The following is a 20,144-nucleotide window of genomic DNA, read 5'->3' as shown; positions in this document are numbered from 1 at the left end:
AAATGAAAAACAAATAAGATATTATAAAAACTGACATTCAATGAATGTATATCCAACTTGCCACACCTATCTATTTTCATGTGCAGTTTTCTACAGTTTTTCCTCCCAAAAAGATATTAGATATCAAGTAAAACATTCATGATCTGAATTAGTTTTGTTAATTTCAGGAATAAAAACACATCAGCATCATTTACACAACCACTGGTCTAGAATTATGTTACGTGTGACTATCAACATGTGACTACCGAAATTCAAGCGTCTCATGCACTAGCCACATTTAAAGTGCTCCACATGCTGCCAATGTCTGTTCCATAGGGCAATGCAGGTGGTGAACATTTTCAACATCACAGAAAATTCTATTCATCCAGTGCTGGTCTAGGAAAATTTTTAAAATGTATGTAATTATTCACCTAGCAATTTAAATTGTTCACTCTGAGGCTTTATAATCATCAAAATACTCTTCATATTTCTCTCAACTGGGATTTTGAAGAAGCATCACAACTTATTTGTTCAAAGTTAAAATCAGGAGAGTGTTTTATTTCTCAATACTTAACAACGTTCTATGCCTCCTCGTCTAGCCCCCTCTCCCCACAACTCATGCACAATTCATCACCCGACAGCTCATGGATTGCCTTTTTTGCTTAGGCACTGTTTTCTGTGTATCTCATCTCTAACTCTATTAATTTTTTCTGATTCCTTCAACTCTTTAATACATACCTTTTATAATATGATTTCTTACAAACTGATTCAAATCTTTTATGGAACAAGGTAAACAAAAGCTAAATGTTTTTTAAAACAATTTTCTAGTGGTTATCTCTAAGACCGATATATGTGTCAAAACCCAACACAATATTTTTTCACTATAACTTTTTAACTTATAAAAACAGTACCCAAATATCCTTATCAAAATCAATAGATATTGAATAGCTGTTGACTTAAAAAGTGGTCAATGTTCAGTATAGAAAATTGTGAGATACAGAAACATCCAAAAGAGAAAACAATAAGCTATTAACCTACCACCCAGAAATAATAACTCGGAACATATTTGAGTACTTCCCTCCAGTCTTTGATATTTTTTTATAAAATGCATCTCGCTTATTTGCATATTATAACATGCATTATTTATATTCTAAGATTATGATATTGTGAGCATTCCCACATTTGATTCTTTTTCAACATACAATTTTTAATGGCTGCATGTTATATTATATAGCTTAACTAATATTCATTTTATCACTTCCCACTGTTGAACCTTTAGTTGTCTGCTGCCCAAGGATAAACATTCTTTATAATATATATTTTTTTCATCTCAAATTATTTTTCCTGAGGTATATAAACACCCCAAAACAATAGAGACATATAGAGAAAAATATAATAACCCAGTTTCTACCACTTGGCTTTAAAAAGCGTCAACATCTGACATATTGCAGGAAGGAAGCAGTAACACTCTTGTGTGAAAACAGAAATATACAGTTGAAAATCTTTAGAAGGAACAATAAGTGCTCCCTCACCCTCCGCCAATCCCTTATTTCTCCCGGAGAGCCAGGACACTACTCCTTCCCCACTGTGCAAGAGAAATGAAGAGTTCAAATCAGACAAACTTTGGAAGCAGGAGCACTGCAGAGGGCAGGGGTGAGACCTCATATGGAAGACAGGCTAACTCACTGAAATCTTCAGACAGAAAAGCAAGACAACTTCCTTTGCCTCAAGCACACAGACGCAGCTGGCTCTCACTGCTAGGCTCTCAGGAGGCCAGAAGCCATCCTTAAGCGGAACATGCAGGAGATTGGGAGATTAGATTCCTCCCTGGGGAAGTCGACAAAATTAAGAGAGAAGACCTGTAGAGAGACACTTCTAGCTAAGTCTGCAGTAAGTCTACCAGACCACAAGTTTCATGTTCAAACATACAGCACTTCAAACAGCTTTCTAGTCCCTCACTCGTCAATATCCAAGGACAGCCCAGAATGATCAGATATTTGAGAAAAGCATCCAATATGGAATTCAAAGACCAAGATAACAAGCAGGAAATAAAAACACCACCAGAAGTAGCTATAAGCTACAAAAATAATTTAAAAAGCATTGTCTATGAGATGGTAAATAAAAAAGAAAATACTTCAATAAGAGGAAACAATTATAAAAAAATGTGTTTCTGGTAATTAAAGTATAAGAGCAGACTTAAAAAAATTGACCAGAAGCACCAGAAGATTAATGAAAAAAATCACAGTAGCTAACATGCTTCAAAGTGCTTTCCAACTGCCAGGCACTGTTCTAAGCTCTTTATACGATTAAAAAATTTAATACTTAAAACAATCTTAAGAATTAAGCACTATTATTAAACCCATGTCATAGATGAAGACACTGTAGTACAAAGATTAATTAACTTGTCCTGCTCTATCATTCAGTGTCTTCAATATGGTGCTGTACTTACTGCCCCTTAAAAAGACAGAAAATGATGGAGAAAAGAAAACAGAGAATTAGTCCAGAAGATTTGCACCGTAAAATGATTTCTAGACAGAGAAACAGAGATAACAGGGGAAAATAGCAAAGAAATTATCTAAGAGAAATTTCCAGAAATGAAAAACAGGAGACTTTAGATTCACAGTCCTACTGAGTACTAAAGCTAGAGATGAAAATAGACACACACACAAGCATATAATCCTGACATTACAGAATAAGGGAGAATGCAGACAGCACTGTATCTGAAGAGCTTCCAGGGGTTGGGTGGAACTTAGCAGGAGTGTGAATGCCATCAAACTTTGCAAGAGCAACACTGGGACTTTTTGGAGAAAAAGTGACTTCTGGCCTAGTATTCTGTATTTAACCTAACTACTGTTAAATTTGAGGGCAGAACTAAGACATTTTCAGACATGGAAAGTTGAAAAATCTCTGCAATCTCACACTGACTTGTATCTCCATTCACTCTCAAGTTATTAGAGGTGTGTTCCACCAGGAGCTCGGTCAGGGGAGGCTGATGAGGGGAAGGCCCCAGTAACACCTGTGCAGGCTGCCTCGAGAACAGGCAGTCCATTTGGAGTAGAGGGATGGAAGATTCTAGGGACATGACGCTTAACCACATTATGTCATCTACAAGCCAGAAAGAGTCCTCACCAGGAAGTAAATTGGCTGGCACCACAATCTTAGACTTCCTAGCCTCCAGAAATGTGAGAAAATAAATTAGTTTTTCTCTTTTATTTAAAAAAAATTGTATTGTATTTTTTTCTATGACTATTTAACCCCCTTAAACCTCCCTCCACCCAGTCAGTGATATTTTGTTATGGCAGCACAAGCTGACTAAGACAGATTTTGGTACCAAAAAGAGTGGGGCGGGGGGGACACTGCTAACAAATACTTAAAATGTGAAAGTGGCTTTGGAATTGGATAATTCTAGAGGATGGAAGAGTTTTGAGATGCCAGCTAGAAATACAGAATTTGAGGGCGATTCTGGTGACATCTCAGATGGAAATGGGGAACATATTATTCAGAACTGGAGGAAAGGCAATCCTTGTTATGAAGTGGCAAATAATTTGGCTTGCCTGTGTTCTAGTGTTCTGTGGATGGTACTACTTGGGAGTGATGAAAATGGATTTTTAGCTGAGGAGATTTCTAAGCAAAATTTTGAAGGAGTGGCTTGGTTTCTCATAACTGCATACAGTAAAGTACAAAAAGAGAGAAATGAATTAAAGAAGGAATTTAAGCAAAAAAGGAACCAGAATTTGAATTGAAAAAAATCTCAGCCTATTCACATTCAAAAAATTAAAAAAAAAAACATAAAAGAAACAAAGCAATTGTTTCTGAAGAGGACGCTAGAACACTAAGGGTATGGTTGAATGACCACTTGGTGAAGAGATTTGGTAAAGAGATTATGAATTTGTCAGCCATATCCACAGGGGCTAGGAATAAAGGAGGAATTATACTGGTAGAAACACTGCCAGTTTGAACTAAAGGGAACAGACAAGACAGGATGGAATTAAGCTGTTGAACTTTTTGGGTTTTACAGGATTTGCCACTGAACAATTTGGCTTCAAACATGAGTTATCTGGCAAGAGAAGGGACTCAGGAGCCCGAATGTGCTCAGAGACCATCAGAGCTGCCACTCCCAGGACAGGTCCAGAGTACACAGGCCTGGGAGTCAGGGCTGCCTCCACCTCATCTTCAAAGGGTGGAAACGCAGCCCAGCATAGTCATGTAGGTGGTGCCCTGCCCGGCCACGTGGGGGTGATGTTGCCACCTCAGTGGGCCTAGAAGGCAGAACATTGAACGAAGTAGTTTACTCATGAACCGTAAGATCTAGTAGAATTTGCTTTGCTAAATTTTGGACTTGCTTGGAATCCATCACCCCTTCCTTCTGATTTCTCCCGTTTAGAATGACAATGTCTATCCCATGCCTGTCCCACCATGTATTTGGAAGGACATAACTTGTCTGATTTAACAGGTTCACTGCTGGAAAGGAATTTTGCCTCAGGACAGATCATACCTCAAACTTCATCCACACCTGATTTAGGTTATATTTAGATGAGGCTTTACACTTTAGAGCTGATGATGGAGTAAGTTAAGAGTTTGGGGGCTAGTAGGTTGAAATGGACACATTTTGCACACAAGGACATGAGTTTGGTGGTGGAGGGACACAAAGAGTACATGACGTAGTTTCGGGCACATAGTAGGCATTCAACAAATGTTTGATGGAGAAAGAAATGATGGCTAGCAAATCTCTATTTCCAATCATTTCCCAAATTCTGGGCCTAGGTTTTTAACTGCCTTTTGGATATTCTACCTGAATGTTCAACTACCTGTCACACTCGAAGTATACTGAATCAGGTCATCCTCTGTCACTCCCCTTTCTCCTTTTCTCTCACCTTTTCCCTCCTCCTTACTTTGTTCCTCTGCAATTACCTTCTCTCATGTGAAACTGGTTAGGACCTCTCCTGCTCCTGGCAGGATAGACCCATAGCACTCTCAGTGACCTCGTTAAGTAGCTCACAAAAAGTCTGACTACCCTTTGAACTTTATTCCATACTACTGCCTTACAGGGTGGACAGTACGTGCTTATTCAAGATGCCCTTGTCTTTATACCTTCATATCTTTATTATTGCTGTTGCCTTCACTTAAAATAGTAACTTGTACTTTTGGATATCCAATAAGTATTTACTTTATTGAAATAGAAAGTGTAATTTATCTTATCAAGGATTACAACCTAATTCATTACAAACAAAAATTCCATTGAAATAACTGTAACAAAAACAAAGGAAATGAGTTCATAACAATATAGAGAGAAGACAAGAATAGACCATAGGTTAAGGAATCTTAAGAGAGCAGTACAGACTATCAAGAATCAAAACAGAGAGAAAAAAGCCACTTGGGGAAAAAAAGAACAATTCTAGCAATCTTTCTCACATAAACTGACAAGTTGAATCTAAAATGTATATGGAAATGTAAAAAACCACGATAACCAAAACAAGTTTGCAAAAGAAAAAATTAGAGGACTTAAATACCTGACTCCAAGATGTTATAAAAGTAGAACAATGAAGTCCATCTAAGATAGACAGAGACATATGATTCAATGGAACACAAAAAAAAGTTGAGAAAGACACCAATATATTCATTTAATAGAATTTCTACATTGGTACTGAACAATTCAATAGGAAACAGAAAGGAGAAAACCTTAGTGGCTTTGTAGCACTCCATGAGTTAGCTATGGCCTGAGGGCCAAATCCAACCAGATACCTGTTTTTGTAAATAAAGTTTTATTGGAACGCAATCATGCCCATTTGTGTAGGAAGTGTCTATGGCTGCTCTAGTGATGCAATAACAGAACTGATTAGTTGTAACAGAGACCATAGAGCCTGCAAACACAAAAATATTTACTGTCTAGCCCTTTAAAGCAAATGAGCTGACGCCTCAGTTATTTAATACAATATTTGTTGCAATAGAACATACTGTATTGTCATATTCTTGTCTAAAAGAAACAATATTAGATCATTCCCCCATGTAATATTGCCCTTGCAGTTCCCATATATTGGGTAACAAGAATCAGGAATAAATAAAAATAAAAAGTAGGCTTCATAAATTCTATACAGAAGATAGGCTGGAAAGTAAAAAAATGTCTCTACCTAACTTAATCAAATCAGGTTAGAAATACAACATCAATAAAGAAACTGGCGCTACCTTCAGACAAAAGGAACTGTTTATTCTGCTTAAAAAACCATATGAAACTAAATCATTACGCACTTCCAATACCAAAATATACCCCAGTACTTAAGTATATTTATCTTTTCATAAGAAACATTTATCCTCATCGATAAGATGCTGTAAATATATTTCTTCCCTTTTTGATTCAAGCCATTCTGTGCTTACTGCTATATTATTTTGTGGTCTTTGTTTTGGCAGATGCACAAGCAAAATCTGATTCCAACAGTTTGACCCTTCTCACTTTTTATGTTCTCTAGGGCATAATAAAACCCAAGATACAATCCCTCAGCAGTTAATGAAGCTTAACCTCCCACCCTCTTAATTACCTATGCATTACAACAACTATGGGCATCATACTCCTCTCTAAGCTATTTTACAATTCAGCAGAAGTACTACTGAGCTATTATGTAGCAGCATAATCCATGCAGCATGAGAAATCCTTCTTAAAAATAAAATCTTTTGATCCTTGCAGGCTTTGGTAACTGTATAATTAATACTACTTAAGCATTATCCATGTATCAGTAAGTTTATTACTTTGTTGATTTTGAGGTGTTTTTTTTTTTGTGGGGGGACATTTATTTTCTGAAAGAGAAACAAGTCCAAAGATACTGATTATCTTAATGTGAATACAAAGTATGCCAAATATTCAACCTGAGTATCCATATAAAGTATGCCCCCCGGCCCTGGCTGGTGTAGCTCTGTGGCTGAATACCGGCCTATGATTCGAAGGGTCATGGGTTGATTCCCAGTCTAGGGCACATGCCTGGGTTGAGAGCCAGGCCCCCAGTTGGGGGCATGTGAGAAGCAACCACACATTGATGTTTCGCTCCTTCTCCTTCTCTCTCCCTCTCTAAAAAATAAATAAATAAAATATTAAAAAAAAAAGTATGTCCTCCACACTATCTTCAGTTAAATATTTAAAAGCAATGGGAGGAGCCCTGGTTGGGTAGCTCAGTTGGTTAGAGCGTTGTCCCAATACTCCAAGGATGCAGGGTTTGATCCCCAGTCAGGGCACATGCAAGAAACCACCAACAAATGCATAAATAGGTGAAAAAACAAATCGATGTTTCTCTTTCTCTCTCGTCCTCTCTCTCAAATCCATAAATTTTAAACAATTTTAAAAATAAATGATAGTATATGGGGAGAGAGGTGATTTCAAATTGTTAAAAGTATTCAGCAATGTAGATGACACAGAGTACATCAGAAATCTGGGGGTGTAGGTGATGTTACATAAAAATGTTTTTAAAACTCATAGATTTTAATGAGTTTAGTAATGATATTAGTAATCTGTGAACTAATTTATTTCCACCCGCATTACAAACTAAATTCAGGACACAATAGGTAACATCTTAGCGTAATTTCAGATATTTTTTTCTTGATCATAAAGGTGGCAAAATTATTGATATTAGAAGAAAGGGCGAATCACTATTAAAATATTATTTTAACTAAACTTTCAAGTTAAGCTACTGACAAAAATAATGCTTTTAATTCTGGAGCTATGCCAATTACATGTATCTGAAAATAAAAAATGAAACCCTTGAACCTTTCACATTTCCCTTTAACACATGAAACAGAAATGAGTTGAGAAGCCTGGAAAATCTCTCAGTTTTCTTGACTTAGAGGGAAGACCAGAACAGGAAATGGATGTCTGCACTAGAAGAATTCAGAAATAAAGGAAAAGGGTTGCACTAAGCAAAAAAAAAACAAAAACAAAAACAAAAGCCAACCTATAAGTGAAAAAGACTATCTTCAATTAAATGCAAATCATAATCTAATCATTTTAAAATATTACATTCTAAGCCATCATATTTTTAAGAGCACGAGTGATAGAAGGATCTTAAAGCAATTTAGAAGTGTAATTAATCCTGGAGTCCCACTGCAGTCGGTAGTGACGTGGGGAAAATGAGGTACATGTGAATTTCAATTGCTTATTGAGGTGCTAGCAATATGCCCGCTAACATAGTCAGGAGCTCTCCAAGTCTTGGCCAGGGCAGCCACATGCTTTCCAGACTGCTTACTGATGGCACCGACTTAAAAGGAGTTATAGGGGGATGCAGTTGGTGTCTTGGCACTGTGACATTTTTAGCTTCCATAGTCATTTTCTCACGGAAGTAAAAAATTCAAAATGCTCAAGCTGTTAAGAACAAGTGTCCGTGAGGTTTACATTAATTTTACCAACTTTCCTCCGTGTATCAACTCAGATACAGAATTTATCTGTTTTATATGTCAAAATATAAAAGTTGCACTATCTATTCCTTCAAAACATTCTTTTTTACTTCAAAACAAATTTCATAGAAAAAAAGCTTAAAATAAGAAACTCCATGTTTTCCCCTAGGGAGAGAAAAGGATTCACTGTTGGTATCAGTATTTCTCGTCATAAAAATTGGAGTTTTCCTTTCTGGGTTCCTTTACAAAGTAAAGTCATTCTGTTAAATGCTGTTGATGTCTGATCTGGCTCTGACTGCACAACGAATAAAATTCATACTCAGAGAGATAATATAAGTTAAAATGAAGACATCTACTAATTAGGTAATCACCACTGTTAAAAGCAGTATGTGTGTATGTATTATGTATATATTGTGCATATATGTATATGTGTATATATATACACATATACATATGTATTTATCTTTGTCCATATCTATATCTCTAGTTATAGAAAAAAGAATGAATGATAAACAATGTGGCCCTTGTGACAGAAAATATCTTGATTGAATATATTTTGTGAAATGTTTTAAATCGCAGACTAAATTCTCCACTTAATCACTGGTATTAGCAGGTTTAGTTAGTGTGATCATGTGCAATAATCCTCTTTAGTAAATGTTTACTGTATAAGGGTGTATACTAACCTGTTTTTAAGAAAACATGACATATAAAATATATATATTAAATAAGCAGGTTATATAATATTTGAGTTATGCTGGCAGAGGATTCCTACAAAATTCTCTAAGTATTAACTGTCCCTGTTGATTATAATTTGTAAATTATATTAATTTCTAAAAACTTGATATAACTAAAATATTTCTAAATGTAATTAAAACTTAGGATAATGATAATAATCTTATAATTATTCAATTGAGGTCATATAATTTTTACATGGTTGGAAAAGATATATTCTGAAGTTTCAGTCAAAGAAATCTGAATTAGGAACAGAATTAGGCATTTATCTTCATATCTTCATTAAGTGGTCCAGATCAGTTAAATTCCTAGCTCAAGAACATGCAAGCTCCTGGTTTTATTTGTTTGATGTTGTATTCTTTTTTTTTCCTAGAATAAATCCAGCTATGGAAAATGTCACAAACAAAAATCTTTAGAGTATGTGGGGTACTAAATGAAACTGCAAATCACTTTACTTTTATTAAATTTGAAAATTACATTCTGTAGCACATTTGATGTTAATAGAACAAAACTGATTCTCTTTCTGCTGAGTACTGGGTAAAAGGCATAAAATAGACTTCCTTTAATTCTACAGCAACCTGTTTGTTATCATCTGTTTTAAGAACATAAAAGTAAGGAGTTTCGCTTCCTAGTCTCAGATCTACTTTCTATTTTGAATTCATGTTCAATTTAATACCATCTACCTTGCTTCTGAAATCCGGCACAGACTTTTAGACACACACACAACAGTAGTAAGTGTATTTTACAAAAACAATACGTACATTTCAAATACCTCTGATGTCATTAATATTCTGGAATATAAAAACATGGATGTGGTGAACTATGCCTACTTTCTGCAACTGCTGACTGGTTTTTGCTGAACATAACTTAAAATTTCAGAGGAGAAAGACTGGCCACTGAGAGAACCACCCCAACACTAGCTGGACAAATAGCCCGTCTCTTCTGAGGCTGCTCACACAGCCACATTATCCTTCGTGCCTGAGACGCGTTTACAGACTGTTCGCTTAGTCTAGGACCCCTGAAGGTGCACTGCCTTTCTCCTTCCACGGCACCCTTTACCATTTCATTTAATGGGATAGTTAATGTGGAGAGCTGATGAAAAGTAAAAAGTATTGACTTATACTTTCAACAGCTCTGGTTTTCAGAATTTCAAGTCATGTGTGCCTCCAAGAAGGACTGAATACTTCGCAATACTTTTTTTGTGAACGTATTCAGAAGAAACAAAAAAACTCTATTTCTAAAATTCCCAATGCTGGTCTTGCGTGGCTTATTTTCAGAGAGTGATACAGCACTACGCAACAGTTCCAAGAGTTTAACGTTTCTTTTGAGCATAGCAATAACCATCAGGAAGAAAGCACATTCTTTTTTTTTATGAGCTCAAAATAAAATTTTTGTAAGTAAATGTGAGGTGTGGAATAAGTATGCTTTAGGATATAGAAAGCAAAACCTCCAGATATTTAATTTTTTAATTTGGAAGTCTGGAATAAGATAGAAAGGGTATTATCCCTATCTTAAAAGGAAAGGTTAAGTGACTTGTGCAAGGTCCTGCCACTAGTTAAGCAGCAACACAGAAATTTAAAATCTAAGCCAAGATCCCGAATACATTTCACTTCTTGTGGATAAATCTTACAGAGTATGGCACTTTTGCCATATGACTTAGGCTACTGTTCTGCATGCAAAATTCCTTTCTTTTGTCAGCTGATGTACAAATACCAGTTCCAAATGTGTGTTCATTTAATGTTATATCAGAAATGGTTCTCAGTAGCCAGTGACTGAGAGTTGGGTTTTATTTTCCTATTTTTATCTGACCTTTCATTTCCTTGTTGAAAAATAAGGCACATGCCATTTTTTAAAAACTGGCTACAAATGTAGGTCACTGGAAGCAGTACTGAGCCTTTGCATATTTTTTCTTAGCCTCTTTAGTTTGCCAAAGAGGCTCTAACTGTGGCTGCCAGAGGAGAACTTAGAATTTTAAATAAGCTCTCATCAGTAGCGAGGGGGGGAAAAGTGAACCCCTGGGGTCAAACAGCAAATTTCCGGCTCAGCTAGCATTTCAGAGTAAACACTAAAAAACACAGACTCTGATAAATTTCTGAACAAGTAAAAGGTTGACAAAGAAATGAAGGTAACCTATGCTGATTACAGCCCTGTCTTCACAGGACTCTTCTAATATTTGTCCTTACACTATGGACAATAGTGTACACAAAAAGATACACAGTGAGAAAATAGTTTTCACGGGAAATACAGTATTACATCAGCTAGAAAAAGTAAAAATGCATGGGAAAATGTGCTCTTATTGAGCATGCGATACAGCTTGCAAAACAGAATGACACAAGGGCCAGAAAATACTTTTTAATTATTTGTAGCATGACATATTAAAATTATAACTTTGGAGATGAGTATAATAAAAAATATTCAAAAACATAATTGGCCAACCAAAGTACGTTTCTTTAACTTCATTCTTATAGCTGTCTCCATTTTAGGCAGAACAAGGAAAACGAGACAAATCTGAGATAGTTCTGTATTCTATTTGCTCAGAAAGACCAGACTGCACTGCCATATACTAGGAGCAAACAAGTGACCACTCACCGGATCCAGAATCTAATTCTTGTTCCAGGATCAGTAAATAACAGATAGAGAGCAAACACAGACTTAATCTTGACACCAAATTGAAAGAAGAAAAGGAAATCTTTCTAATAGAAATTCGAACTTTATGTTGTTCATCAAACAATACTGCTACATCTAATTCTAAATTAACTGGTATCTCTGATCTCATTTATAACCAAAGAACCCAATAAAGCAAAGATACATGGTACAATGAACAAGATTTTTAACAAATGAGTTCAATATTTAGGTCAAAGGTTGTTATTTCAGGATATAAATTAATGCTTTCAAATGATTAAGATAGAACTTCAATTTTTACTTATGGATTTTACAGTCCATAGAAAGAATTCTGAAGATGCTAGTCTTAATTTTTGTACTTCACCACTAAACACCTTGTTGCTGTACTCATTCATCAAACATGACATGGTTCATTTTAAATGAACTGTTACTTATTCTATGACTTATGGATTACCATAAAGTAATTCATTTCCAATTATATTTTTCTCTATATTAAATATGAGGTTTATCATAATTGAGTTTAAAGTTGAACTATTATTTACTATCATGTTTGATATTAACATTTATTATAAACTTCTAGTAAACATCAATGTAGTTATACCACTCTTGTAGTAGGCATGTTCTTATGCTGGGTACATATTTAAAAAATACAACTTTTAAGCTCCTTAAATTAACTGTACCACTGACTGGTGTGGTTCAGTGGATTAAGTGCCAGCCTGCGAATCTAAAGGTCACCAGTTCGGTTCCCAGTCAGGACACATGCCTGGGTTGCAGGCCAGGTTCCCAGTTGGGGGCGTGCGAGAGGAAACAAATTGATGTTTTTCTTGCACAGCAATGTTTCTCTCCTTCTCATTCCCTCCCTTTCCTTCTCTCTAAAAATAAAATAAAATCTTAAAAAAAGCGAGAGAGAATTCTAGTCTCCTACTTTGTAACTGGGGCTGATGCCTAAGAGGACACACAGATGGCCAACAGACATATGAAAAGTTGCTCAGTGTCACTAATTACCAGAGAAATGCAAATTAAAACCATAATGAGATATCACATCATACCTGTCAGAATGGCTATATCAATAAATAAACAAACAACAAGTGCTGGAGAGGATGTGGAGAAAAAGAGAACCTTCGTGCACTGGTGGAATGCAGACTGGTACAGCCACTGTGAAAAACATTATGGAATTTCCTCAAAAAATTAAAAATGGAACTGCCTTATGACCCAGGGATTTCACTTCTGGGGATATACCCAAAGAAATCTGAACACTAATTGAAAAAAATATATGTACCCTTATGTTTACTGAAACATTATTTAAAATAGCCAAGCTATGGAAGCAACCCAAGTGCCTATCAGCAGATGAGTGGATAAAAAAGCTGTGTTACGCAGTGGAATATTAATTACTCAGCCATAAAAACGAAGGAAATCTTACCCTTTGCGACTGAATGGATAAACCTGAAGAGTATTATGCTAGGTGAAATAAGCAGTCAGAGAAAGACAAGTACCTTATGATTTCAATTATATGTGAAATCTAATGAACAAAATAAATTAACAAACAAAATAGAAATAGACTCATAGATACAGAGAACAGACTGACAGTTGTCAGGGGGAGGAGGTATGGGGGGCTGGATAAAAAAGGTGAAATAATAAAGCAAAAAAAAAAACCCCACAACTCATAGACACAGACTACAGTATGGTGATTACCAGAGAAAAAGGGGGCGGGGAGAGAGTAAAATGGGGAGTACATGGTGATGGAAGGGGACTTGACGTGGGGTGGGAACACACAACACAATAAACAGGTGATGTTTTATAGAATTGTGAACCTGAAACCTATATAACTTAATTAACCAAGGTCACCCTGATAAATTCAATGCAAAGTTAACCCTTTGTTCTAGATATTAGATATATTTTTGCATGAATATTACCTATGGGCATATCATCACCAAAAAATACTCAAAATAAGTTTTAAAACTGACCTTAGTATATAATGAATAGTGTTTAACTTTACTTCTAAGAATCATTTTACTTTAATTCATTAAGTATTAATGCATATCATATAGTTGAAATCATAAAAAGGATATAATAGAAAAATCTTGGCATTTTCAACTTCTAAGGAAATATTTGTGTGTGTATGTGTGTATATGTAATTTTTTATTTCCTTAGAAAACTAAAAATGAACTGCCTTTTGAGCAGGAAATTCCACTGCTGGCATTATATACTAAGAACCCTGAAACACTGATTTATAAGAAGCTATGCACTCCAATGTTCATAGCAGCACAATTTACAATAGCCAAGTGCTGGAAGCAACCTAAGTGCCCATCAGTAAATGAATGGATCAAGAACTATGGTACATTTACAAAATGGAATACTCTGCAGGAGAAAGAAAGAAGGAGCTTATACCCTTTGCGACAGCATAGATGGAACTGGAGAGCATTATGCTAAGTGAAATAAGCCAGGTCATGAAAGACAAATACTATATGATCTCATCTTTAAGTGGAACCTAATTAATAAAACAAACAAGCAAGCAAAATATAACCAGAAACATTGAAATTAAAAACAATCTGACAGTTACCAGAGGGTAGGTGTGAGGGGAAAATGGGGGAAAGGGGTGGAAGGGTGTTCAGGAACAACTATAAGGGACTTGTGGATAAAACCAAGTGGGGGTGGAATCAGGGGAGGGAGGCGGGGATGGCTGAAGTGGGATGGGGGGTGGTGGGGCATAAATGCAGACAAATGTACTTGAACAATAATAAAATAATTAAAAAATAAATAAATAACAAAAATAATAATTTTTATTTCATAAAAAATCAGACTATCTGATAAATATTTAAATATTTTAACATAAAAATGTGAATTTTGATATTTTAGAAAACATCCCACAGAAGGTTTTCACAGAGAATACTTATCACTATATTTGAGATGATCGAGAAAATTCTTTTAAATAACAAAGTTAACTGAAAAATACTTACCACATGTATTTTAAAAGCTTTAATAATATCACATATGTTGTTCTATAGGACTTTCTAAAGGGTGCAGTTTTTCAGCATCACATCTTAATGCTGCTTTCCTGAAGGAGCTTAGACGACAATAGGCATGAATGTGTTATCAAAGGATGATGGATAAATTGCTGGGTGGTTATATATGTTAGGCAGCTGAGGGGCTTTTTATCCTGTACTTGTGTGTAGTTATATACAGTTTTAAGATAATTATGGTCTCCAAGATTGTCTTTTTCCATTTCTTGTACCAGCAATATTTGCCTTGGTTAGAGATTCCAGAAATCCCCAATTATATATCATAAAGTTAAAACTAAGCTATTGCAACATTTGTTCCCCCCATGTTGCATCTCTAAACATTGTTAATGCCTTGGTTTTCATCATTCACTGATGGGCTGTTTGATATAAACAAAATTTTAAGTATAATTCTAACTGAGTCGGGCACCTGAATCCTGACTGAATACTATGTAGAAAAACTTAATCATCCACATTAGTATTCAACATCCCATTTTACATTCCAAAATATTTTGTTTATTTTTCTCAGAGATGCTAAAAACTTTGTGTACTGGTATTATGCAGAATACAAATAATTTAAGTTTTTATCAGCCATATTTTTCTAATCTATTCTAAACACATAAACAACTGGACTATATAAAATATGTATATGTTAAAATAATACTTTTAATATATATATATTTAAAGATTTTATTTATTTTTAGAGAGAGGGAAAGGGAGAAAGAGAGGGGGAGAAACATTAATGTGTGGTTGCCTCTCGTGCATCCCCCACTGGGGACCTGGCCTGCAGCCCAGGCATGTGTCCTGACTGGGAGTCAAACCGGTGACGCTTTTGTTCGCAGGCCAGCACTCAGTCCACTGAGCTACACCAGCCAGGGCCTACTTTTAATATTTTAATAGAAAAAACAGAATGGCATATTATCATATTTAAAATATACTTATTGATTTGAGAGAGAGAGAGGGAAAAAGAGAGAGAGAAACATCGATCGGTTGCCTCCTGTATGTGTCCTCTCCGGGGATGGAACCTGCAACCCTTTGGTCCAACTAACTGAGCCACCTGGCCAGGACAAGCATATTACTCTTTTAAATCAAATATTGTTTTACCATTATGTATTAAACATGTAAGAAATATAAAATAACAGGCCTGGGCAGGGTGGCACAGTTGGTTGGAGTTCATCCCATGCACAAAAAGGTTGTGGGTTCTATTCCCGGTCTGGGCACATAGGAGAGGCAAACAATTGATGTCTCTCTGTTTGTCTCTCTCTATTTGTATCTATCTTCATTCCTCTCTAAAATCAATAAACATATCCTTGGGTGAGGATTAAAAATAAACAAACAAATGAAGGAATAAAATGACAAGATTAAGAATAGAGCTGCATTAAAATATAAGATGATCAAATTAGAATAGTTTAAAAATAAATCATTAAACAATTTTTTAATCCTCACATGAGGACATGTTCACTGATTTTAGAGAGAGGGGGAGGGGAAGGAGAGAGAAAGAGAGAGAGAAACATTAATGTGAGAGAGCAACACTGACTGGTTGTCCCCCCACCCAACCCCCCCACCCCACCCGCCTCAGGCACCCTGATCAGGGACGGAACCTGAGACCTAGGCATGTGCCCTGACCAGGAATCAAACCTGATTTCTTAGAGTTCTGTCATTATCATTACTATAAGTTTATTTGTTGTCAGTTTTTAAAAGCTTATTCACCTCTTCCCTACTTCTGATTTAAACTTTAAGTTAAAAAATTGTTCAAGAACACTTAATTTAAAAATGAAACTATATGCTTAAAAAATCTGATACCATTCTTTAAGAAAAAAATGTATGTATAGCCCCATTAGTATATTTTGAAATAGTTCTTTAAATATTATTTCTGCTTCTTTCTGTTCTCAATGTCTAAGACTCCAATTAAACATTGATTGAATCTTTCTATATTGCTCCTCATGTCTCTGGAGTTCTGTTCAATTTTCTTAAATTTTCTGTTCTGAATTCTTCAGACTGCAAAATTTCTGTTAATACGCCTTCACTTTTTTCTTCTTCCATATATATATATATAAACAATATTTCTTCATAAAGTGTTCAAAATGCAATATTGAATATATAGAATATACTCTATTCTATACCTGTAAAATGTCAGCAGGGTTTTCTTTTGCAGATGCAACCAACAAAGTATGCCCATTGATGATTCCTTCCGCCAGAAAATACTTGAAGAGCAAAGGAGAATAAACATTATATTTATCCTCTTCTGTAAAAAAGAAAAACAATTATAGTCAGAACCTTACCATATACCAAGCATACTCAGGTGTTTTTACAATGTTTCTCCTTAAAATGAGTATATGATGTGGGGCAATAATCATGTTTTCCTAAGGCACAGATAGGCTAAGAGACTTATCTTGATAGTCAATGGGAAACAGATACTTTTAATAGAGCCTGACTATGACAATTATTCTCCATCTACTACACCGCCTCTGCTAGCCAGGAAATTTAAAGGATTTTATTTTCCTTTACTAAGATTTTCTCAGGCACTCCACATTAAAATGGCCATTACTGCCTAACAACCATTTTGTAAACTCACACTGCATTTCTTCCAAGTCACAATAGTTAGGCACTTAGTGTATACAGCCTGATGATTAATATTTATAATAGCTGTAAAGATAGTATTATTCCTATAGCTTGGTTTTGGATTTTATATTCAATAATAATTTAAATTTGAAGATTTTAATTTGATAGAATTACTATTGTAAATTTGTACTAAATGTTTTCCTAGAAAATAATCGTTTTACCCTTTATTATTCCCTCATCCTTCCTTCTTTCTGAATTTTAATGAAAAAATGGTAAATCAGGTTTCATAGACAAAAATGAGTTATACTTCTGAAGTTTTGAGTCAGAATGACAATTTGAATATATGTTTACTCTCTTAATATTACTGATAAGCTATATGTCTACACTTTTGTATCAGTTTTCTTTCCTTTAATACTCTGAACTCAACACAAACAAGAGACAAAGGTAAATTTATTGTACTATCTAAAAAGAAAGTAGCCATTATTAATTTATCCAACAAATACTAACTGAATTTCTATAATATATCAGACATCATTAATATTTGTAAAAATCACACTATTAAAAAATATTCCTAAGAAAGCTTGAACTTGTCGTAATTACAGCATTCTGCAAAACCTCTTACAGCTATAATTATAAAACTTGGTAAAATATCATTAAAAATAATCATTGAGGGCACTGGAGAGCAATGAAAATCAGGCAGCAACCATAGCTGCTTTGTTTTGAAAGATATGATTACAACCATGCAAGAATTTCAAGATGGGCTTCTTTGCCTAAGGTGCTCCCAACCTCCCTTAGCTCTGGAGGCATTAAGTCATGTCCTTTCCAGGTTGAGTTGGCAGAATACAGATGGAGCTCAGTGTTGTAAAACAGGTGAACATTTGGGGGGAAAATCCTGGAACAGAGGTCCAGAAAGTTTATTGACTGTGCCCAGATCCCTAGCTGACCACTAAGCAAGCAGGAAAAAGAGAACAGGATAAAGTTGAAAGGCATAACTGAATCATGTGAGATTTGCAAATTTGCTGCTCCATTGAAGGTCTGCTGTCCCAATCTAGAGCAGAATCTTGTACTATAAGAAGCTGAAGTCTGTTGACTTGAGGTGTCAGGGGCCAGAATTCAGCGCTGAGGAGCATAGAGAGTGTGAGCTCCAAAATCTGGGTATACGTTTTGTACATATATTTGGCTGTTGAGTAAACTTTGTGATTGCAATGAATAATCCTGTCTGACCAGCTGAAAAAGCAACATTTGAAAGGCAGAAAACTGAGTAGAGGTATTATCTGTGACATAGTATACTTAATTGAGAATAAATAATTCAAGCTCAGGCAAGTTAGGAATCCTCAAAAGAACATCATGGAATTTAGAATCACTACAATGCATAATTTACAATGTGCAGATTTCAACCAAAAATTACTGAATATGACCCATACTAAAGAAAACACAATCCAAAGAAACTGATTCCAAATGGCCTCCAAAGTGGATTTAAAAGACAAAGACTTCAAAGAAGTTATAAATATGTTCAAAGAATTAACAAAAATGTATCATAGGTATTTTAAACTATGGTATCAATAAGTAAACAGAATAATATTAATGGAAATGAAAATTATAAAAGCAAACCAGATAGAAAATTTAGAGCTTAAAATCATGATTCTTTAAGTAAAAAATGTGCTTGGTGATCTGACGAGTAGTTTAAAGATAGAGGAAGGGAAAATAAAAGAACAAACCTGAAGGCAGATCAACAGAAATTTTGCAATCTGAAGAACACAGAACAGAAAATTAAGAAAGCTAAATAGAACTCCAGAGACATGTGGTGCAATACAGAGAAGTCCAACCAATGTTTAATTGGAGTCTTAGACACTGAGAAAGAGAGATAAGCAGAAACAGTATTTTAAAAAGTGATGGCCAAAATATGGCTAAAAATTTCCCAAATTTAATGAAAGTATTCTGTTACAGACCCAAGAAGCACAAGAGACTTCTACTAGGGTAAATGCAAAGAATGTCAAATATAAACATCGTATTTGCTGAATCCCAAGGACAGAGGGTAAACCTTGAAAGCAGCAAGGGAAAATGACGTGGCATACAGGGCGGGTACAGCAATATGATTAACACTGATTTCTCACCCCAAACAATGAAGGCCATAAGAAATGGTAGTTATATATTCAAAGAGCTTTAAAACAAACACAACTGAACCAAAAGTTTTAAGTTCACAAAACATATTCAAAAACTGAGGTGAAAACTGAGGCAATTATCAACAGCAGACTTGTACAACAGATCATTAAAAGCTGAAAGAAAGTGACACAACATGGTAATTTGTATTTATAGGAAGGAAAAAAAGAGCAAATAATGATAAATATATGGGAAATTATAAAACACTGTGATTATGCATGTGTGTATTTATACACATAAATGCATATAAGCAGATAAATTATTTTTTTCTTTGAAATATCTAAAAAAGACAACTGCTTAAAGAAAAACTGACAGAAGTAAGAAAAGATAGAAATAAATTATATTTGGAGATTTCATCATACATATCTTAGTATTTGACAGAAGAACTACAGAGAAAAATCATTATGAAAATAGAAAATATGAACAACCTCATCAACCACCTTAATCTGATTACATCACACAGTTCCAGAGAAAAAAATTCTTTTTTGTAAATGCATCTAGAATTTGTACCATAAACCATATGTTAATCCAATAAACAAGTCTCAATGCAGCTCAAAACATTAAACTCTTAGAGTATGTTTTCAAATTATGATGGAATACAATTAGAATTCAGTAATAAAAAGATATATAGAAAACTCCAAATATCTTAAAATCTAAGTACACATTTCTAAGTAACTATAGATCAAAAAGCAATAAAAAAGAAAATTAGACAATATTTTG

At 34.9% G+C, this 20,144-nt stretch overlaps 1 protein-coding gene across 1 annotated transcript in view; it reads right to left on the bottom strand.

Moving 5' to 3' along the window:
- The window catches only part of ELP4 (elongator acetyltransferase complex subunit 4), a 208,026-nt gene that overhangs the window by 164,362 nt on the left and 23,520 nt on the right, over positions 1-20,144 (bottom strand). Inside the window, exon 3 of the mRNA XM_028516278.2 lies at positions 16,826-16,947. Within this exon, the coding sequence (XP_028372079.1) occupies positions 16,826-16,947 (122 nt within the window). The remainder of the gene's footprint in view (positions 1-16,825; positions 16,948-20,144) is intronic.

The sequence above is a fragment of the Phyllostomus discolor genome, chromosome 6 (genome assembly GCF_004126475.2).
Source record: "Phyllostomus discolor isolate MPI-MPIP mPhyDis1 chromosome 6, mPhyDis1.pri.v3, whole genome shotgun sequence".
Taxonomy (NCBI): Eukaryota; Metazoa; Chordata; class Mammalia; order Chiroptera; family Phyllostomidae; genus Phyllostomus; species Phyllostomus discolor.
Note: the sequence above shows the minus strand (reverse complement) of the source record. Positions and strands in the feature narration are given on the sequence as shown.